Source organism: Ammospiza caudacuta, chromosome 18 (genome assembly GCF_027887145.1).
Source record: "Ammospiza caudacuta isolate bAmmCau1 chromosome 18, bAmmCau1.pri, whole genome shotgun sequence".
Taxonomy (NCBI): domain Eukaryota; kingdom Metazoa; phylum Chordata; class Aves; order Passeriformes; family Passerellidae; genus Ammospiza; species Ammospiza caudacuta.
Window position 1 is genome coordinate 11,852,284 of NC_080610.1, and position 22,343 is coordinate 11,874,626.

Genomic DNA, 22,343 nt, shown 5'->3' on the forward strand with positions numbered 1-22,343 from the left:
CAGCCCCGCCGGGCCTGCCCCGGTAACCGGAGCGCAAAGAGAATGCGGATATGGGAAAGGGGAAATGGAGCAGGGAAAGGGAAGGGGAGAAGGGAAGGAGGAAAGGGAAAGGGAGAAATGAAGGGGGAAAGGGAAATGAAGGAGGTGAGGGAAGAAAGGAGGCGCTCGGCCGAGGTTCGCCGCGATCAAGCCGAGGTCCCCCCGCCCGCCCTCCCCTAGGACCCGGCCCCCTCCCGGCTCATTCCGAGCCCCTTCCCGCTCCGTCCCGACGCGCTTCGGGTGCAGCCGCCCCCTCCCCTCGGACCTGGCCCCCTCCCCCGCCCGCAGCAGCCGCCGCACCGGCCCCTCCGCCAGCATGGCCGCGCCGGAACGCGGGCGCGCGGCCGGGCGGAGCCGGGGGGACGGCAGCGGCTAGCGGACCGGCCGGGCGGCGGTGCCGGAAGTGGTGCGGGGGGGCCGGTGATGGCGGGGACCGGCCATGGCGGCGGGCGGTACCGGGGGCGGCACCGGGGGCGGGCCCGGAGCGCTGTGGGCGGCCCGGAGCGGGGGAAACGGGCCTGTTCGCGGTGTGACAGCGGCTGTGGCGGGCAGCCTGTGCGGCTCAGGCCGGTCCCGGTGTGACCAGCTGAATCCCCACGCTGCCCGGCCCTCACGGGGTGTCCCGGGAGAGCAGCGGGACAACACCGCAGTCCCGCGGCGCTCTGGTTGGGATACTGAGGGCAAACCCTCCCGGAAAGGTTGTGCAGCCCTGGCAGCGCCGCCCGGGGATTCCCGGTGTCGCTGGATGTGACCCCGGGGACACGGCCCGCGGCAGCGCCCGGGCTCGGGGCTTTACCCGGTCCAGCCCCGCTGGGGCCATGGGGAAACCGCGGCTGAGCCGGGCTGAGCCAAACCGAGCTCCGGCAAACGCTGCGAGCCGAGCTGTGCTGAGCTGAGCTGAGCTGAGCCAAACCCCGCTGAGCTGAGCTGAGCTGAGCTGAGCTGAGCCAGGCCCAGCCATGGCCAGGGCGGGAACCGATCCGAGCTGAGCTAAACCGATCCACGCTGAGCTAAACCGAGCCAAACTGAGCTGAGTTAAACCGAGCTGAGCCACGCCGAGCGGAGCCGTGCCAAACCATGCCGAGCTGAGCTGAGCCGTGCCAAACCGAGCCGTGCCGTGCCAGGCTGAGCCCAGCTAAGCCGAGCCCGGGCGCGGCGGTGCCTGCGGAGCTGTCCAGCCCTTGCAGCCTCTCCAGCCCTTCCCGGCGCTCCATCCCGCAGCCCGAGCCCGCCATGCGGGAGCGATGAGCGCAGCCGCCGCCCGGCCATGGAGGAGGATTTGTTCCAGCTGAAGCAGCTGCCGTGAGTAGCTCCGGTACCGTGAGTAGCTCCGGCCCCTCCGGCCGCGGGGATCCCGCCGGGGAGCGGCCGGTGCCACCGGGGAGCCGCTCACAGCACGGCGGGCAGGGCCATTTTCCCGCCGGGTGGAGCATCCCGAGGGATGCAGGAGCTGTTTGTTACATAAATTCACTCGTCTCGCTTGATTTTCTCTCTTTTTTTTTTTTTTTTTGTTTTTTTTTTGGTTTTTTGTTTTTTTGGTTTTTTTTTTTTTTTCTCGGCGTGGCTTTTACCACCATCAAAAAAAAAAAAAAAAATGGCACGGGATAAAATCGTGGGGATTTTTGCATCACCAAGGGTTGGGGTAAAATCGTGGGGATTTTTGCATCACCAAGGGTTGGGGTAAAATCGTGAGGATTTTAGGAAAGGAAACGTCGGGATCGCCTCTTTGCAGCGGGGTTTGGATGTAAATAACGTTGTGCTTCCTCGCCATCCTCCTCCTCCTCGCCAGGGAGGAATTGCAGAGCAGAACCTGCTCTGTCAAGATGGGGTGGGGGGGACCCCAAAATCTCCCTTGGGATTGGCATTTCTGGAAAGCTGCACAAGGAAAATGCTGATTTTTTGGGGGATGTGGTTGCTGGATCTGTGCAAAAAAAAAAAAAAATTAAAAAAAAAAAAAAAAGGCAAAAACCCAACCCCAAACCTGATAACATCTTTGGTGCCTTTAACCCCTGGAATTCCTTCCTTCCCCCTCAATTCCTTCCTTTCAAACCAACCTGCTTTTTCCAAATGCTCCGTTCTCAGGTGTTTTGCAACATATTTCCTATTTATAAATCATGGGCTCTGCCAGGCAGGGAAGGAACGTTTCAAGTTGCTGTTAAATATTCATGAGTTCGTGTCAATGACAGAGCACCCTGTCCCAAAACATTCCTGCTAACTTGGACAGGAGCTCCAGCTCTTTTCCAGCCCTTGCTTAGGATTCAGCTTGTCGGGGAAAAGAATCTGAGGTTATTTTATCAGAGGTTATTATTTTATCAAGCTTTTTTTTTTTTTTTATTTTTAAGCCCAAAACCTGGGGATACATCCCAAAGTACCTTCCAGTGCAGCTGTTTTGATGCTGTGAGATTTTGCAAATAAATGCAGCAGCTCCCTGAGATGTCCCAGATGTCAAAAATTTGGCAAATATGGAACAGAAATTATCTCTGTGGAATTTTTTCCTTTGTTTGTATCAGTTTGTTTTGTATATCCCTAAATTATGCACCTGTATTTTTATTTCTGTGCTGAGGAATGTGGAAATCTGGATTTGTGATTTCAGATTTTGTAGGATCCATCACCTCCAAAGCAGGGATGATCTTTAAGGTCCCTCCCTGTGATTCTGGGATAATTAAACTTATTTCCAAAACTATTTCACTTTAATCCAAGGGATTTTCACTTTCCAAAGGAAGAAAGTTCTGTTGTGTTGGATAAAGTGAAGGAACTTTGAGGATCTGTTCCCAAATCTTTGGCCACAGAAAACTTCATAAATGGGAAAAGAACTTTCTCTGTGGGAAGGGAGTAAATCCCTCTGACCAAAACATCAAAGCTGTGTCAATTTAGCAAATTCTGGTCTCAAAATACAGATATTTCCTTAATGACATGATATTAAATAATTCTGTTTAAGATGAAAGCAGAGTCACAGAATCATCATCCTGCTGGAAAAAACCCCCGTCCATTCAGCTCAATTGTATTTCACTAAATACTATTTCAAATTCTGGTGCATTTCTGGAGTTTTTAATCACAAAAACAACTCAGGAAATGGAATTTGGGCTCTTCCTGCCTGAAAACCCCTGAAATTCAATGACACAGCAATGCTTAATTCCAATTAAATCCAGTTCAATGACACAGCAATGCTTAATTCCAATTAAACCCAGGCCCACCAAACATGGATCTCATTAAATATGCATCATTCCATCATATTTTTATGACCTCTGTGGTTTTATAACTTTGTGGATAGCACAGTAACAACCTCTGTACCCATCCCAGGGTAGGACACCTCAAACCAGACCCAAACCTAAATCCCAGTGGGGAGTGGAGACAGGGAATGAGGAGAAACCTTGATGGAAAAGGGGTTTCAATCCTCCTGGAAGGATCCATCCCGCTTTTTTGTGCTTCCAGGGTGGTGAAGTTCCGCCGCACGGGGGAGAGCTCGAGGTCGGAGGAGGATGGAATTTCGGGAGAGCACGAGGTGCAGATCGAGGGGGTGAGGACGGAGCTGGAGCCCGTGGAGCTGGAGGATGGAGCTGCGGTGCCCAAGGAATTCGCCAACCCCACGGATGGTGAGCAGGGCTCGTTTTCCTGCTGGGAGAGCCTTGAGGGATCTCTTTATTTCAATCAGGCTGGGTGCAGGAGGTTTGGAATTTCCCAACCCCACGGATGGTGAGCAGGGCTCGTTTTCCTGCTGGGAGAGCCTTGAGGGATCTCTTTGTTTCAATCAGGCTGGGTGCAGGAGGTTTGGAATTTTCCAACCCAATCCATGGTGAGCAGGGCTTGTTTTCCTGCAGGGAGAGCTTTGTAGGATCTGTTCATCCCAGTCAGGCTGGGTACAGGAGGTTTGGAATTTTCCAACCCCATCCATGGTGAGCAGGGCTAGTTTTCCTGCTGGGAGAGCCTTGAGGGATCTCTTCATGTCAGTCAAATTGGGTGCAAGGAGTTTGGAATTTGCCAACCCCACCCATTATGAGCAGGGCTCGTTTTCCTGCTAGGAGAGCCTTGAGGGATCTGTTCATCCCAGTCACGTTGGGTACAGAAGGTTTGGAATTTTCCAACCCCATGGATGGTGAGCAGAGCTCATTTTCCTGCTGGGAAAAACCTTGTGGGATCTCTTCATCCCAGTCAGGCTGGGTGCAGGAGGTTTGGAATTTTCCAGCCCCATGGATGGTGAGCAGAGCTCGTTTTCCTGCAAGGAGAACTTTGTGGGATCTGTTCATCCCAGCCAGGCTGGGTACAGAAGGTTTGGAATTTTCCAACCCCATCCATGGTGAGCAAGGCTAGCTTTCCTGCTGGGAGAGCCTTGAGGGATCTCTTCATCTCAGTCAGGTTGGGTACAGAAGGTTTGGAATTTGCCAACCCCATCCATGGTGAGCAGGGCTCGTTTTCCTGCAGGGAGAGCCTTGTGGGATCTATTTATTTCAATCAGGTTGGGTACAGGGGATTTTGAATTTCCCAACCCCACCCACGGTGAGCAGGGCTCGTTTTCCAGCAGGAAAAACCTTGTGGGATCTGTTCATCCCAGTCAGGTTGGGTACAGAAGGTTTGGAATTTTCCAACCCCATCCACGGTGAGCAGGGCTCATTTTCCTGCAGGGAGAGCCTTGTAGGATCTGTTCATCCCAATCAGGCTGGGTGCAGGAGGTTTGGAATTTGCCAACCCCATTGATGGTGAGCAGAGCTCATTTTCCTGCAGGGAAAGCCCTGTGGGATCTCTTCATCCCAGTCAGGCTGGGTGCAGGAGGTTTGGAATTTTCCAATCCCATCCATGGTGAGCAGGGCTCATTTTCCTGCAAGGAGAACTTTGTGGGATCTCTTCATCTCAATCAGGTTGGGTACAGAAGGTTTGGAATTTGTCAGCCCCACCCATGGTAAGCAGGGCTCATTTTCCTGCAAGGAGAACCTTGTGGGGTCTCTTCATCCCAGCCAGGCTGGGTGCAGGAGGTTTGGAGAAGTTAAGGGTGCTCAGATATGAATAATAACTCAAGGAAATTGTGTTAGAGCTGAAAATGGTGGTTTGATCAGCCCATTCCCTGTGGGGAGCTCTCTGTGCTCCTTTTTGTGTCCCCAGTGCTGGATGCTCCTGTCAGGAGTTGTGGATGCAGCTGCCACACTGGAATTGGAATTCTGAGCTCCCTCTGGAGCTGCTCACACCTGGCTCTCCTTCAAGGCTGAGATGAATCTGCAGAGTTCCTGGCTCCTCTTTTCCTGGAGGACATCAGGAATGTCCATCTCAGCTTCTCTTCCTGCCTGGAAGGAGAGAGGAGAAATTTCTCCTCTCTCACTGCTTTAGGAGAGAGGAGAAATTTGAGTTTGTCTTGGCTCATTGTGAAAATTTGGTGTTAATCTTGTTTTTGTGCTTTATCCCTTGGATTTTGTTTGGTTTCCTCCTGGTTTGTGTTGTTGTGGGGGTCTCCCAGCCAAAGCTTCTCCTGAGGAATGTCCTTTCCAAGCTGATACAAATGTTAGAACTGTGAGACTTCAATTGATTTAAACAACTCAAATATCAAAATGTGCTTGTCTTGGTCATTTCATTTTGCATTTGAGCAAAGGAATTTGTGACAATTCAAATTTGAGACATCTTTGAGCACCTTCAGCTGGAACAAACTAAAGATGTCATGGGAAACAACCAGCAGCATTTTTGAACAGGGTTTAAGATTTGTGTGTTTTGGAGAAATTCTTGATTTAAATAATAAGAAGTTGCACTGAAATACTCCCTCCAGCTTCCAGCAGTGCTGTGGAATGGGGCAGAGCAGTTTCTCTCTACAGAAAACTCCATTTCAGTGGCTGCAGGAGGAAGAGGCTGAACATGGGCTAGATTTGTGGGAGCCACACTGATTTACCTCCATGTGATTAAAATATTCTAGGAATAATCCCAATTATTTTGGCCACAGAGATTTTCCTGAGAAGGAATTGTATAATTACAACTAAGTAGCTCTGTTATAGATTTGAGATCTCAGCAGATTAGCCCAATTAATTAGTAATTAAACCAGAAAATTCTCTCTCAAGGGCTGGCCTTTTTCAGGAAGGAATCCACTGGAATTGTTTTCTTTGCAGATACTTTCATGGTGGAGGATGCAGTGGAAGCCATTGGATTTGGGAAGTTCCAGTGGAAGCTCTCTGTCATTACTGGATTGGCATGGGCAAGTAAATGGGATCAGGATCAATTCATGATCATCACTTAGAGAACCTCAGGGATTTCAAATAATTTTCAAATAAATTTACAATAAAGCAAGAATTTCACTGGGAATTCTAAACCAACAGCAGCACTCAGCCTTGTTGTGAGGGGCAATGATGGATTTGTCTCTGAAGTTCTTAGAAATCAGGGTTTGGAGAATTATTTAAATTCTTCACTTCAAGTTGGTTTCAAATGAAAGAGATTCCAGGCTGCTCCTGCAGTGATTTTGCCACATTCCTCCCATCAGCTGCCACCTCAGTTGTCTGTATCAGTCAGGATTGCTGTAATCTCAGTTTCAGAGGAGCAGCAACCCAGCACTTCCACTTTTAACTTTGATATCAACAATAAAAAAGTCTTGGTTTGCATTTTTCTGCTGTTTCTGAAGCTCTGTTCCACCTCCTGTGGTGCATTTCAGGATCCTAATACCCGGAGCTGTATTTACTGGCTTTTATCCATGTAAAAAGCTGGAATCTGCCATGGTTAGGTCCTAGACAAGCTGTGGAATTTGGTTTCAGGGTGATCAATGCAAATCCAGGAGTGTTTAAGGGAATAATCACAAGATATTAAACACTCCTGACTGAATCCATGTGGGAAGAAGCTGAAATCTGGAATTTCCACTATGGAAGTGACTGAACTATGTCACTGACCAGCCAAACCTCCTCAAAACCTTTGCATTCAGCTCTTTAAATCCTCTCTGCCAGAGTTACTAAAAGTGCTGACAATCAGAAATGAGTTTAAATATTAAATATTCAACATTTTCTTCAACCACAAGGTGGGAACATCACGGAAATGTCACCAAGGCCTAATATTGACTCCTAAATCCTGACTTGCAGGCACTTGTTGATTTTTGCTTTCTCTTCCCCCTGCAGATGGCAGATGCCATGGAAATGATGATTTTAAGTATCCTTGCTCCTCAGCTGCACTGTGAGTGGCGCTTACCCAGCTGGCAGGTTGCATTGCTCACCTCGGTAGGAAAAATACCTGACAGCTCCTGTCTTCCCTGAGCTTTTGCCATCATTGTTATCCAGACATTTTGCTTTGTATCCCCCAAAATTAAATCTCCTCGTGGCCTTTGCAGGTTGCCTTCAGCTTGGAAGTTTATAGGAGGTTTTTAAAAAAAGATTTATAGGAGTTTTTTTAAAGATTCACTCAGATTTATCCTAAAATTCAAACCATTTGATTAGTTTTTTAAAAATTGGTAAATTTTGAGTATCTTGCTTGCAAATCTTTCTCTCTCCCCACATCTAAGCTCTCTGACATGCTGAGAGCCCTGAGAGAGAACAAACAGTTGATTTTTTTGTGGTTGGACTCAATTATATCAGAAATCTTTTCCAGCCTAAATAATTCTGGGATTATCCAGTGATCTTTGGAAGCAGAGATCTTATAACACCACCTCCAAGGATGGTGCTGTGATGTTGGAATCCTGCAGTGCCTTTAGGGATAAGAAAACAAATTTGGGAACCCTTCTCTGAGCACAGGCCACTGCTGAATGCAGGCACTTTATTCCCTGAATTTCTTTTTCCTTTAGTTTTTAATGCCCTTTGTTTGATTGTGTAAAATCCTTCAAATGCTCAGCAGATAGAAATGGTGTCCTTGGACCCCATGAATGTCCCATCCCTGAGTGCAGCACACGAGTGTCTCCTCTGGGTATTTTCTTTCACACTTCAGACTTTTGTAAACTTTTAAGGTGTAATTTTATCTCCATTCAAACCTGGGAGCTGCTGAGGATGGTGGTAGATCTCAACCAACAGCTCCTGAGCATTTATTCAGGATTATTTTCCCTGGAACTGGAGATCTCTGTGTCTTCCAGGGCTGGACTCACAATGGGACAATACCAGTGTTCCCAGTCCAGGCCAGACTGGGATTGTCTGGGTTGTCACTGATGGATTTTTTAATGCAAAGCTGACTTGAGGAGGGACCTTGTTGCTTCCCTGCTCCAACCCAGAGAGAACTGGATGATCTTTAAGGTCCTTTCCCACCCAACCCATTCTCTGACCTCCTGCACATCTCACTCTGTTTTGGGCTGAAATGTTCTGGTTTCACTGGAAATTTGTGTTCTGTGTTTGTCACACTGGAATTTTCCCTTGTTAAGGGAAAGATTTTTTTTTTTTTCCCTGCTGTTCCACAGGTGGTGTTTGTGGGAATGATGTCCAGCTCCACCCTCTGGGGAAACATTTCAGACCAGTATGGGAGGAAAACAGTAAGTCTGCAGCTCCTGCTGGGATCTATTCCAATATTTCTGCAGCATGGACATTTCAGTGCAGTTGGCCCAGAGAAGCTGTGGCTCCCTGGAAGTGTTTGAGGCCAGGTTGGAGCACCCTGGGATAGTGGAAGGTGTTCCTACACCTGGAATGGGATGAGCTTTAAGGCCCCTTCCAATCCCAAACCATTCCAGGATTCCACAATCCCAAATGTCCACAAAGCAGCACTAAGCACATCCAGAACTGAGCCCCTATGAAACAGAAGGCATCTGAAGCTCTGTTTTACACTTTAATTTGTTTTACACTTTAATTTGTGTTTTACACTTTAATTTGTGATTTTTAACTCTTGCTGAACACAGGGCCTGAAGATCAGCGTGCTGTGGACTCTCTACTATGGGATCCTCAGTGGATTTGCTCCCATTTACAGCTGGATCCTGGTGCTGAGGGGCCTGGTGGGCTTTGGCATTGGAGGAGTGCCTCAGTCGTAAGTAAATACTCACAACTCCAAACTCCCTCATTTCTCTTTCTTCCTTATGAGATTCTCCTGTAGGACTGAAGTTTTGTTTCTGTTCAGCCACCCCAAGTCTTGGTCTTGTTGCAGGGCAGGTCATGTCTTGAACAGGAGGATTTAGAGGCAGAGCTGAGCCCTGATTCTGATTGTAAAACCCCAGATTATTACTCAGTCAGAGCCTGAATTCCCCATCTCACCCTGAGCTGGAATTTCAAACCCACACAGCCCAGACCTGAGCACTAGAGATGGCTCAGAAGGAAAGGAAAGTGCCAGGATGTTTCTCTTATCTTGTGTGCTTCCTTTCACTGAAGAGAGGGATCCATAAATTTTCCACCTGCAATAAATAACCCTGCTCAAGGCTTTTAATTATAAATGTAAAGAGAAGGGTTCAGCCATTCTCTCTTCTCTCTCTGTAGACTTTTATCCTTACCAAGAATTGATTTTTTTTTTTTTTTTTTGCCTTCTGGAGGTGCTGTTTTGGAGCAGGAGAGCCTGGCTTGCATTGATGGCTCACAGATTCCTACTCCCAGATAAAAACCCAGAGCTGCAGGTGCAGCCCAGCCAGGGCCTGGGACTGGACTGGGCTCACTGAGGTTCTGTGGCTTCATGAGAGAAAATCCAGAGGCAGTTGCAGATCTCCAGGTGGATCCCATCCTCCCTGAGTCTGTTTCCTGTTCTGAGTATAAAAGGGTTTATTTGACAGAGGAGTAAACATGGATGAGGCAGGAAAAGTAGTTCCTTTCTAATTCCTTAAGCTGTGTGATTTTGGAGGGATTTTGGTGTGATTTTTACCTGGATCTCCATGGAGTGAGAGTCATTTCCTCCTCTGGACTGCCTCCAACAATTCCATGTCCTTCTTTTGCTGGGGTCATTCACCAGCTCCTGTTTTCTCTGCACTGCAGAGGGGCCTGAGCTGCACTTTAAGATGTGATTTGAGTTCTGTGAATCTCTGCTTGAATGAAATATTGTGTGAAACTTCTGCTTTCCACAAACTGGGCAGCTCCTCAGAGATCAATCCACTCTTTAAGTTTGTAGGAATTTTGTCCCAAACCTCAAAGGAAGCAGGAACAGACTGAGTCAGTGGAATGCAAACAGAGCAAAGCCAAACCTTCCCAGTTTGAAAGAGATGGCAGAGCCTGGACTGGAATTCCTCCTCAGGAATTTCTCCTGGAGAAGCTTTGCCATCACTCCTTGGCACAGGCATGAAACAAAGCCTCAGTGGCTGCTCTTTGAATGCCACAATAAAAGAATGCAAATTATTTTATATCAGTGACATGAAATAATTCCCCTCTTGGAGAATTGAACCCTGGCACAGGAGATGGATGGGAATTCTCTGAGCCAGTTGTAAAGCCCTGAAGAAATTCTTTATCCAGCAGGAGTTTGTGTTGAATCCTGATGGTCCACACTGAAAATTCCGGATAAAATAGTATTTCCAATGGGCTATGAAAACATGGGCATCAAGATCTGCATTTAACTGACCATGGGGGTCACAAAACCACACAAAAAGAGCAAACTGTGTCCTCTCTTGCAGTGTTGAAAGGTTTATTCTGGGGTGGAAATGGGGTGTGACCCAGTGTCACAGCCTGGCTGGCTCTGGGGACAGGGAGAGCTTTGAGTTGCTGCTCTGAGTCTGGCAGCTTTATTAAAAGGCAAAAGGGATGTTTGAACCTGTGGCATTTCCCTCTCTGTGCTGACATTTTCCTCCCTGTTCTCTCTTTTTAGGGTAACTTTATATGCTGAGTTCCTTCCAATGAAAGCCAGAGCAAAATGCATTTTATTAATAGAGGTGAGTGGGTGCATTCAGATCCTCAGGGGACAAATCCTCTGGTGGTCACATCCCTTCCATCCTCCTGCCTGGCAATGCCCTCAGAGCTTCAGCCAGGCCTGGCCTGTCCATCTTGGTGGAGCTCCTGAGCTCTGGAACCAGCCCAACTCCAAAAGCAGCAGAAACTTTTCCTGTCACACTCCACTCTTGCTGTTGAATTTTCTTTTTTCCAAATTATTTTGCACCCAGTGCTGCAGAGTGAGCACAAGATGGGCATTGGGTGTCCATGATTCTGTGGTGAAATCCATCTCAGTGATGGATTTGGAGAGCTGACAGCTCCACAAATTCAGTGCTAAATTCAGCTCCGCATCTTCACCCAAACCTATCAAAGTCACTCAGGGCAGAATTTTGCCCTTGGAATATTTTAAGGCAGAATTTGCACCCCTGGAGTTTCTCTCTCCAGCCATCCCTGGTGAGCACAGCCTGGAATGTTCCAAAGAAGAGGCCTTGGGAGCATTCCATTCCTCATTTTTTCTCTTGTTTTTCCCTCTGCAGGTGTTCTGGGCCCTTGGGACAGTGTTTGAAGTGCTCCTGGCAGTGGTGGTGATGCCCACGCTCGGCTGGCGCTGGCTCCTCATCCTCTCTGCCCTCCCACTCCTGCTCTTTGCTGGCCTGTGTTTTGTAGGTATTCCTCATGAATTCATGTGAATTCCTGCAATTCCCATCCCTCCACCCCATTCTGTGACCCAGCTGAAGGGAATCAGGGCAGTTTTGAGCTCTCTGGTGGTGTATTATGTGAAATAACTGAAATAATGGTCAAAAAATGCAGTTTCAACAGGGTGCTGGGAAAAACATTCCAGGGGGAGTTGTGTTGATGTGACTGTAATTCCTGCAGGGCTGGAATTTGGTGAAATCAGACCTGGAATCCTCTCCAGTTTAATTACTTTGCTCTAACATTTTATCAAAAGCTGTTGCTATTTCCCTAAACCCTCTTTAGATTTTGTCACTTCTAGAATCAATTCCCACTTAAGAATCCTCTCAAATCAGGGATAGAATCTGCAGAGTGCAGGCCAGATTCTAAAATAAGCTAAACCTGAGCTTCAGTGATATATTTTATTATTTATTAGGTGATATCTTTGCCAATCACTCAGTCTCCTCATAGAGAAATGTCCTTGTCAGGTGGTTTAGCAGCCTTTTTTATTCCTTAGTGTTTTAGGAATACCTGCAGTTATCCAAGTGATCACAGGCTTGTTCTAAATTAAAAGGAGCCTAAACCCATAAATTTTATTCCATTTTATTCCAAAATTCCATAAATTTTTGAATGCCAGGAGCATCTTGTTATCTGCTCTGGATTCTTTGCCATTCCTGCACAGAAGGGATAATGTAAAAAACCTGCAAAAATTCCCAACAGCTCTCAGGGATAAACCCAAAGGAATGGAAGGGAAAGGGTTCTGAGTGATGGGAAAAGTGGGGGATTGCAGTTTTTAAAGCCTGATGAGAGAATTCTTCCTTGGAATTCTTCCAGCTTAGTTGTGTAATCCTTTGTTATGTGGGAATCTGCTGGAATCACTGAGATTCCCCCAAGGAAAATCCCAGATTTATTTATTGCTGCTTGTGACACCCTCCTGTGTGTGTGACCTGCTCTGCTCCCTTAGTGGCTGCCAGAAAGTGCCAGGTATGATGTTTTATCTGGGAACCAGGAGAAGGCTCTGGCCACCTTGAAGAGGATTGCCACAGAAAATGGAGCTCCAATGCCCTTGGGAAAACTGGTGGTGTCCAGGCAGGTATGTACAGAACAGTGAAACTGAGGGGGTTTGTGAGCAAATCATCAATGTGTTGTCAATTTTAATGTCTCAAATAGGCAGAAACAAAAGAGGTTTAATCATCTTCCTCTTTTCTACTGAGGAAGAGTTAATTTCTCATTTGGGAGTGAAAAGCAGCTTTAAAATGGGCATTAATGTGATTTAACCTCCCTGTTATTAAAGAAAACCAAACCTTGAGGTTCTTGAAGAGCTCAGGTCAGAATTCCTGGATCTGAATGCATGAAACAAGATGAAGTTTGGCACTTCAGCTGTCCCTCATCACCCAACTTCTGCTTGTTCCCAACAGGAGGACAGAGGCAAAATGAGGGATCTTTTCACTCCCCATTTCCGCTGGACCACGTTGTTGCTCTGGTTTATTTGGTAAGAGAAAACCTGAAGGTTCAGTGCCAGCACAGCTCTAAATTGGTTTTACTGAAGGGATTTTACTCAATACAGCAACTTCCTCCTTATAAAAATACCAAATAAACAAAAAACCCCACCTGTATTGATTTGTAATTTATTCAACCATCCAAGCATTCCAAATCAAATTGTCCTTTAATTTTCTGAAGGCTGAAATAGCTTTGAGGTAGAACTTTTGATTGGTGGTGTTTCTTTTAAGTTGGACCAGCTGAACCTTCCTCTCTCATTTGCTTCCTTGCAGGTTTTCCAATGCATTTTCATATTATGGGTTAGTTTTATTAACTACAGAGCTCTTCCAAGCAGGAGATGTTTGCAGCAGTGAGTATTACTCCATCTTTTCTTTTTAAATATGTCCTGTTAAAACTGCTGGAATATCTTTGATTAGATCACCTTCTGCTGGTGGTTTGGAAAATGAACATGGCTGAGTTTTAAGTTTATTTTATTTTAAATATTTCCTCATCTCCCCAGTGCAGATAGGTCCTGCAGTGGTTTTGAGCCCAAAATGTCAAACAGGAAGACAACCTTCAAGGCAGACCTGTTATCTGTTCCTCTTGATTTAAAAAAAGTGATTAAATAAATAGAAGTTTGCAGATTTGACAGGTCTAATTAGTTCTGAGAATAAGAAACTGCTGCTGTGGAGCTCCTGGGTTCTCAAGATGGGAAAACCTGCTGAGAAAAAAGATAATGGTGGGAAATCAGCATCCTTTGTGTTGCAGAATTTTTTTGGGGGAAAAAGAAGGTGCTTTGAGTTAAGAAGAGGCTTGAACAGTTTGATTCCCCAGGGGAGAAATGATTGCATTCAGAACATTTGTAATTAGGGAAAACTGCCTGGAAGTTGGGAAATGATAAAAGGTGGATGAGGAGTGTTGGAGCAGCCCCAGATTCCAGGGTTGAGCAGCAATGATGAGCTCTGAGAGCTCTGACTCAGGTTTGCCTCCCCAGAGGAGGATGTAGCCCTTAAAAACCCTTGTTTTTATAAGGACATGGGGTTTTTCAGTATTCTCAGAGTGTAGGAAGTGTTGGGATCCCAATTTGTGGTGGCAGAAATTGAATTATTGGAGTTAATTCTGTCCTGAGCCCTGGGCTGGAAAATAATTCTGGCTGTACAGCTGATAAGGAGGTGGAATTTTCACCTGTCACAGAAAATATTATAAATGTTCACTGTTTTCAGGCAAAATCACCCAGCATTGCTCTTCAATGCCCCTCTGACTCTGAATTCCATCTCAGGCATTCAGAAGAGGAATAACAATTAAATCAAAGGGGCAGAATGACTTGAATTTCTATCCCTAAACAACTTCCCAGGAGTATTTCAAAGGATGCTGGGTGCAGTGAATCCATCCCAGTCCTTCCAGCCCATCCCTTCCTAAATTTCAGCAGTAAAAATGAGAGACCCAGCAGGAAGGGTAAACAGGGAAGAGTTTGCTTAAAATATATTGAATATTTGTCCTTTTCTCCCTGCAGTATCCAGCAGAAGGCAGGAAGTGAAAGCCAAGTGCAGCCTGACCTGTGAGTACCTGACAGAGGAAGATTACACTGACCTCCTCTGGACAACCCTGTCAGAATTCCCTGGTAAGGACAATGGAAAGCTCCAGTTTTTCCTGGGAATGGCTCAGGGTGTGGAAATGAGCTCTGGAAGCTGCAGTGGGACTGGGATTTCTGGCCTGATGCTTCCCACAGCACTCAGAGCTCCTTGCTGTAGCTGTGGATTCTCCCTGTCCTGGGATCACTCCAGAAAAAAATCAGTCATTGCTCTGGAATGGCCCCTCTGTGTGTTCCAACCCAGCAACACTTCAGGAGGAGCAAAACCTCAATCCAAGGGGCAGAAACACTGGAATTTCTATCCATAAGAGACTTTCCAGAAGTATTTTCAAAGGATGATGGGTACAGTGAATCCATAGAGAACTTGCTCTCTAAATCCCTGCATCCAGCCTCAGTCCTGATCCTGGGATTTTCAGGCAATTCCAGCAAATTTCAATGCACAGTCTGGCACAGGATAAGCAAAATAGTGTGAAACAGCCATTGATCCTTCAGATGGAGGGGATCTCCCAGTGTTAATGTGATTGAAACAGCACCAGAGACAGGGATCAGGATGTTTTCACTCTCTGGATCCTCATTCAGGGCTAAAAGCTCAAGGAGAAGCCATTTAATGAATGTAATTTGCAAGTATGACTGAGAAATCTGCACAGTCATTGCTAAGAGGAGTGTGCTGCCAAACAGGAATTTTGGGAAGGATACCCAGAAAAAAAGAGTGGGTGCTTGGAGTGGTGCTGTGGCTGCAAGGTCTGGTTTGATCCTCACACACACTGAGGTGGGAGTGAGAAATATTGGCAGGGTCCCTCTGGATGTGGCACTGGTGCTGGAATAATCCCCACTCCTGCTGTGCATCAGCTTTCAAAAGGATCTGGGAAAATTGCAGGAGAGGGAAGACCTAATAGTGAGATTTACTGAGCTTGATCTATTTCCTATCAAAAAGCAGGAGAGAAATAATTTGGTGAAACATCTAAATAACAGAACATAAAGAAAATCCCAGATTCTAAAGAGCCTTTAAACCAGCAAGCAGCAATGGCCAGAAGTTGAGCAGAAGTTATTTTCTTCCAGTGAGCCATGAGCAGGTGTTTTAGGCATTCCCATCAGTAATCCCAGGATGGGAGTGGGGATTTGTGCATTTGTGGAGCAGCTGGGACACAGAATTCCTGTTTCCACATGGCACCAGCAGCAATCCATCCCACAGCCCTGCCTGGGGCCAGCAGAGGTTTGGAAAGAGAGGCCAAAATTTCCAATCTAAACCACCCAAGCTGTGTTAAATCTGCTGCAAGCCCTCTTTTCTTGATTCCCAAGGGTCTCCTGGTCTCTTCCCACAGGTGTGTTGGTGACCCTGTGGATCATCGACCGCATCGGCCGCAAGAAAACCATGGCCCTGTCCTTCCTTGTCTTCTCCTTCTGCAGCCTCCTGCTCTTTCTCTGTGTTGGAAGGTGAGTCCAGCACAGGAAACAGCTGGAGTGAAGGATTTCCTCATGTTCTCTCTTGGTTGTGGTGGGAGAGCTGGTTTGAAAAGCTGTGGGATGGTTGTGCTCAGCTGGAGGAGGATTTAAGGCTGGGGTTGGGTTATCTCACCAGAGTTTGGGAGGGAAGTAAAAGTGAAATCCAAGTGAAACCCAAACTCTGCTCTCCTCTTTCTCCTCACAGAAATGTTCTTACTGTGCTGCTCTTCATTGCAAGAGCTTTTATTTCTGGAGGATTTCAGGCTGCCTATGTTTACACTCCTGAGGTAAGGGGGTTGTTGTTGATGGGAATATTCAAGTGGAGTGAGAACAGGGTGGGAAAGTCATTTTGATGACCTGTTCCCAATGGACCTCACCCCAGACTGGAGCTGTAGATCCCATTGTCATTGTCTGACAGAATGTGCTGTGGCACCATTTATAAATTCCCATTGATTTAGGAGTGGAAGGAGAAAAACTTCCCACTGGGATTGATGAGATGATTTTTTTTTTCCACAGGTTTATCCCACAGCCACACGTGCTTTGGGCCTGGGAACGTGCAGTGGAATGGCCAGAGTGGGAGCCCTCATAACCCCGTTCATTGCACAGGTAAATCCCTTCTCCTCTGAGACTGGACACACAGGAAGCTTGGATTGATGATCCTGGAGGTCTTTTCCAGCTTTTGCAATTCCATGATTCCATGAAGGTGATGCAGAACCTGCTTTCCTTCCACTATCCCAGGTTGCTCCAAGCTCTGTCCTTGGACATTTCCAGGGATGGAGCAGCTACAGCTTCTCTGAACAACCTGTGCCAGGACCTCCCACCCTCACAGGGAAGAATTCCTTCCTAAAATCCAGTCTAATCCTCCCCTCCCAGAGCTTAAAGCACTGTCCATTTTCCTGGCACGATCTATAAAATCTCCCTCCTTTCCAGAAACTTCAAATTAAACTTGATTCCCAATACGACGATTAAAATTCCAGTTGTTCCACCAGTGTCTTCTGTTGCTCCACCATGCTGAGGTGCTGTTTTGCATTCCCTGCCTTTCTCCTGCAGGTGATGTTGGAATCTTCAGTCTATCTGACCCTGCTGGTTTACAGTGGCTGCTGCCTGCTGGCTGCCCTGGCCTCCTGCTTCCTGCCCATCGAGACCAAGGGCCGTGGCCTGCAGGAGTCCAGCCACAAGGAATGGGGCCAGGAGATGGTGGGCAGAGGATCTCATTCCCCAGGGGAATCACAGGAATGATGGGACATGGAAACCTGCTGGAAGAATGAAGGATAGGAGCAAGATGTCTCACAAAACCTCCGAGCCTGAAGCATGGAAAGCTGACCACCATCACTGCCATCCTCACGTGTCAAACTGCAGGAGTTTGGGGTTGAACCTCAGCAAATTGTGTTTTCTGCTGCTCTTTGCTCACACTCATAAAAACTTTTTTGGATGGAGAGGCCTTTGATCCAGATATCCTTGGAAGTTTAGCAGGAAGGGTTTCTCTTCAGTCTGTCGTGCTTGCATGGTCAGCTCTTCAGCTTAAAATGTCCTGTGCCAAGCAAATGCCGAGTGACTGCAGCCCAGCATAAGCTGTCATTAAAACACTGAGCTCTTGATGCCTGAAACCAAGAGGTCCATCTTTAGTGTGGCCCTGGCCTGGCACAGGGTGGATTCCATCCCTACCACTATGGATTAAATGCCTGCCTTGCACTTTTAGCCATCAAAAGCATCACCAAAATGTGATTCTGTCAAACCAACCCAAGCTTTCCAGTTGGGTTTTGTTTCTGGAGAGTGGATTGCTTGGAAATTGATTCCTGACTGTTTCTGCCATCCCAGGTGGGTATGGAGCAGGGAGGGTGGTGTTGCTGCAGAGCTGGGACCTTGTAGCAGAAATGTAAACCAGAGTCATTGAGGTTGGAAAAGACCTCCAAGCTCATCGAGTCCAATGCATAAATCCTCATGTTTTGGAGCAGAATTGGACTTCTCTGGTATTGCCAGGGACCTTGAGCTCTCTCTGCTGCTTGGAGTGAGGAGGTTCTCACTTCTGGGATTCTCTGTGTGGATCCAGGTGTGTCCCTGCTCCATTTCCTGGGCACATCCCCATGGTGGGGTGGCCCCAGCTGCTGTTGGGATGGAGCCACTCCCTGGCAGCTGGGCAGGACCTTTCCTGCTGATTGTACATTGGTGACAGAGGAATGTAGCTGGAATAAATGAACAAAACCATGGGAAGAGCCCATCTGCAGTGCCCTTGGATGAGGAGCATCCCTCCTGCAGGTGTGGCTCCTCAAGGGATGATCCTGCTCTTGTCAGGGAATGTAACAGAGCTCAGGTGAGGACAAGGTGAGGACAGGCTCATCTGGTTTGTCACAAACCTGTCCCTGGGCACAGGTCAGGTGGCAGAGTCTGTGGGAATGTTTAGAGATCTGAGATGTGCCTCAGTGGGTGTTCAGGATTCCAGACCTTGGGACACACAACCAGATGTGGTGAGATGAACTTGGTGAGGCTGTGGGAGCTGTGGGGGTTTGTGGTCTGTCTGACAAGTGACTCACCTGAACACAGGTAAATGTGCAGCACATTTGTACATTTGAACATTTGAAGTATCCTCGGACCAGGTGCCATTCCTGGGGTCAGGAATAGATCTCCAAGTCCATGTTTGGGGCAGAACAAGTGAGCACTGTGGGGCACAGCTCTGAGGTCACTCAATGCTCCACCACGTGACAGGCTGCTTGTTTGGAGACTGAGGGGAAAACACGAGTGGAAAAATCTTTAAAGAAAGCCAGGAAACTGATGAAAAAGGTTGAAATTGTGTGAGGGAGGGATTTCTGCTGAGAGCAGAGTTTGCCAAGGCACCAAGTGTCCATCCAGTCCCACTGGAGATTGGTGACTCAGTGAAGGATTCCAGGAATGGTTGGTGGAAAGAGGCAAACTTGGCTTTTCCCAGCAAGATGAAAATGAATTCAGCTCCCAAGAGATCCCTGGGATCCCTGGGCTCAGCTGTGGGTGGTGGCACAGAACCCTCTGTCCCTTCCAGCTGGGTTGGTTCCCTTTGTGTCCCCTGTCCCTGTGTCCTCACACTCCACCAAAATCAAGCTCCAGCTGATCCCAGTAAACAGCCAGGGCTCTCCTGGCACTGACACCAAGCACAGCTCATCTGTTCCCCTCCCTCTGCCAGGCTGGAGCTGGATCCTTCTCCCTGTGAGCCTGGAGCAGAGCCCGAGAGATTTATTCCATGGAATACCAGAATTCCAAAGTGGTTCGGGTTGGGAGGCACCTTAAAGCTCCTTCAGGCAGGGACACTTTCCACTAGACCAGGTTGCTCCAATCCCCATCCACGCCTGACCTTGAGCACTTCCAGGGATGGGGAACCTCTCTGCTTTCACGTGGTGGATATGGGACACAGCAGTGAGGAAGCAGATCCTGGGTGGGTTTAATCAGATATTACCCCACATGTGTGGCCAGAGAGCTGGAAAAGCTGCTGGAGCTGGGACCTGCTGGAGCTGGGATCACCCCTCAGTGACAGCTCTGACCATTCCATCCTCATCCTCACCCTGCTGCTGCTGGAGGCCCTCAAGGCCATTCCAGTCCCCCAGGTGTTTCCACGCTTCCTTCCTGGGCCTTGCCATGAGCTGTGTTTGCATCCCAAAACTCTGGAACTGAGCCTGGGTAGAGGTGACAGAGAATCCAAAGTGCAGGGCAGGCCATGGCCTAGTTTGTTAATCAATGCCTTGAGTTAAAATTCTTCTTTCCTGGGGTAATGATCACATCTCACTCCATTTTTTTTAGGTGAATATTCAGCAGTTTTAAGGAATTGCAGTCAACTGCCTTTAGAGAGTTTTAGGTGAAGTTTCTCTGTTCATGCACACCTGGATCCTACAGATAAGCCACTTCCCAGGTAAAGATTTCTAGGGAATGCAACATTTTCCATGCTGTTGAATAGATCAGTTTTAACCTGTGACATTTACAGTGTTAACCAAAAAATGGAAGGCATTTTTGCTCTTCACTTTTTATGAATTCTGCACTAAAAAAAAAAATCTATTTAAGGATAGAAATACCTATCCTAAAAAGATTGGTGTTGCTGGATCTTTGATTTTCTTAAAGCTTGATCCAAAGCTCACTGAAATCTGGGAAAATCTCCTGTGGATATCCCTGGGCTTTGGATCAGCTGAATGAAAGGAGCCCAACACAGCTGATCCCACCTGGCTGAATTCAGCAGGAGCCCATTGGGCACTGTAGAAACAGAGCTGGAATTGAGGATTTGCAGGAATTTGCATATAATTAATAAGAGAAGGCCATTTTAGCTTGTTCACTGAGAACACTGGGGTTGACACACACCAGTTCTAAATCACCACTATAGATTTTATCAGTAGGGCAGCACCATTTAGGTACAAAATATTCCAAAGAATCCTTGTCCACACTGGATATTTCTCACTGGTAAAGGAATTATTGCAACTGCTTTGTTTCAAACAGGAAAATGAGATCCTTTGGAATTCAAACAGAATTGTGGGATTTGGTTTTTCCAAGCTGGTGTGGGAATGTAATTCCCCAAATGTATTTGGATGGGATGATTTGTTATTCCCAAATACTTGCTGAAAGAGCAGTGAATGTTTCCATGGCTGAATGTACAGTTTCTAAGCTGGATTTACATTTTAATGTTGAAAAACTTGGTGTATCTCAAGCTTGTTGTAAAATACTCCTCTGGTTCCTGTTCCTGACATGGCATTGGAGAGTTGAAGTCCACATTAGATATTTTATGTTAAACAAATAAATAGTTTTTTCAGGAAATAAGTTTTTGGCTCTTCTGGGGGATGTTTAGGAGGGGTCATAGCTTTGTTTTCTTTGGTTTGGGTTTTTTTGTGTTGGTGTTCAGAGGTTTGAGCTACAGGGCTCAGCACTCTGCAGGTCTGACTCATTTTCTGTTTGTTTTGTGTACTTAGATGTAAAGAAAAGTCACAGGATTCCTGTTCCCATTGTAAGTAACCTCACTACAGCAAAATATTCTGGATGCTGCATCCCTGGAAATGTTCCAGGCAAGGTTGGACAGGGCTTGGAGCAACCTGGCCTAGTGGAAATTGTCCCTGCCCATGGCAGGGGTGGGACTGGATGAGCTTCAAGATCCCTTCTCACCCAAACCATTCAGGGATTCCATATTTTTTTTTTAATTCTCTTAAATCTTTAATTGATTTTCATATTTAATTCAGTTTCCCTGGGTGTGCTGGCATCAGGTGGCTCCACATGTGTCTGGACTTAGGGGCAGGGAGGGTTCCTTCTATTCATTTCCATTTCAGTATAAACCCTCCATTTCCCTATCATTTTTCTAAACCATCATTAAGTGCCCAACCCTATTTTCCTCCAACCTGTCAATGATATTCTTATTTTGATGCCCAATAATTTACAGGCAGGAGGTGGTTGAAGGATGAGTCAAAATGACTCAGGAGCTGCAAATCCTTCTCATGTAATGCTGGGTGTCCTCATCCCAGAGTGCTTCCATCTTCCTTCATCCCAGAGCTTCCATCTTCCTCCTCCCAGCCTGGGATGCAGAGCCTCCTTCCTGGGAATGGAAATAATTGGGAACTGGAAGGGTTTGTGTGGCTGAAGCAATGCTGGTGGAATATTCTTTCATCTCTGGTTACTTTTTGGCATCCTCAGGCATTTCTAAAGCTCATCCTCAGGATTATGGAATGTCCTGAGCTGGAAGGGAGCACAGGGATCATCCAGTTCAACTCCTCAACAATCCCACCCTGTGCATCCCTGGGAATGGTGTCCAAACACTCTTTGAGCTCTGGCAGGAGTTTCCCAAATGCCAGAGCTGCTGTTTGCTGACTTCCCTGATACTTGATGTGCTTCCAGCTTTGTTCTGGGTCACAGGAGGTCCTTGTGGAGTTTCTAAAATGTGCTGACACTGGAGATGAGAGGTGGTGCTTTGTGTGTGTCAGAGGACAGGCAGGAATTGTCCAGACCCCATTCCCTGACCTTCCCTGGCCTCAAAATGAATTTTAATCCCTCTGATTAAAATTGATAAAACTGAAAAAAGTAGGGATTTGCTGTGGCTGCCCCATCCCTGGAAGTGTCCAAGGCCAGGTTGGAGGGGGCTTGGAGAAACCTGGGACAGTGGAAGGTGTCCCTGCCCTGGACTGGATGATCTTCAAGGTCCCTTCCCATCCAAAACCACAATTCTGTGAGTTCTGTGAGTTCTTAATGCCCTGGGCACTGTCAGCAACCAGAGATCTTCACAGGATGATATTCCAGGATTCCTGGTCTGCTTGGAATCTGGAGTGATGACTCCTACTCCTCCAGGATTAAATATTTAGGAAAAAGGTGTGTGGACACATGGAATGATGAACTCCTGGGACATTTCTGTGGAATCAGCATTTGAGGCCTTTCCTGTGCCATCACTGAGAGGATGAACCACCATGCACAGGAGATTTGAACATTCCCTTTAT

The 22,343-nt window shown here is 47.1% G+C and overlaps 1 protein-coding gene across 3 annotated transcripts; it reads left to right on the forward strand.

Moving 5' to 3' along the window:
• Positions 1–633: 633 nt before the first annotated feature.
• SVOP (SV2 related protein) lies at positions 634–20,649 on the forward strand. Of its 3 annotated transcripts, none has more exons than XM_058816562.1 (16): positions 634–1,341; positions 3,472–3,632; positions 6,120–6,205; positions 7,110–7,208; positions 8,369–8,440; positions 8,801–8,925; positions 10,675–10,738; positions 11,273–11,398; positions 12,373–12,501; positions 12,827–12,900; positions 13,181–13,257; positions 14,401–14,508; positions 15,801–15,912; positions 16,127–16,208; positions 16,438–16,527; positions 16,972–20,649. In XM_058816562.1, the coding sequence occupies exons 1-16, from the start codon at positions 1,307–1,309 to the stop codon at positions 17,158–17,160; spliced, it is 1,629 nt and encodes a 542-aa protein (XP_058672545.1). In that variant the 5' UTR covers positions 634–1,306; the 3' UTR covers positions 17,161–20,649. The 3 variants fall into 3 exon arrangements, 2 of the variants coding, with proteins under 2 accessions (XP_058672545.1, XP_058672544.1); XR_009275460.1 differs by lacking the exon at positions 634–1,341 and having other exon boundaries at positions 2,613–3,632; positions 16,972–17,739; positions 19,687–20,649; XM_058816561.1 differs by lacking the exon at positions 634–1,341 and having other exon boundaries at positions 2,613–3,632.
• The last annotated feature ends 1,694 nt before the right edge of the window (positions 20,650–22,343 follow it).

Coding starts and splice junctions, on each gene's coding strand:
- SVOP (XM_058816561.1), top strand. CDS start 3,398: ATGAGGAGAAACCTTGATGGAAAAGGGGTTTCAATCCTCCTGGAAGGA. Junction 8,926..10,674: donor ATTGGAGGAGTGCCTCAGTC/GTAAGTAAATAC, acceptor CTCTCTTTTTAG/GGTAACTTTATATGCTGAGT. Junction 12,502..12,826: donor AACTGGTGGTGTCCAGGCAG/GTATGTACAGAA, acceptor TGTTCCCAACAG/GAGGACAGAGGCAAAATGAG.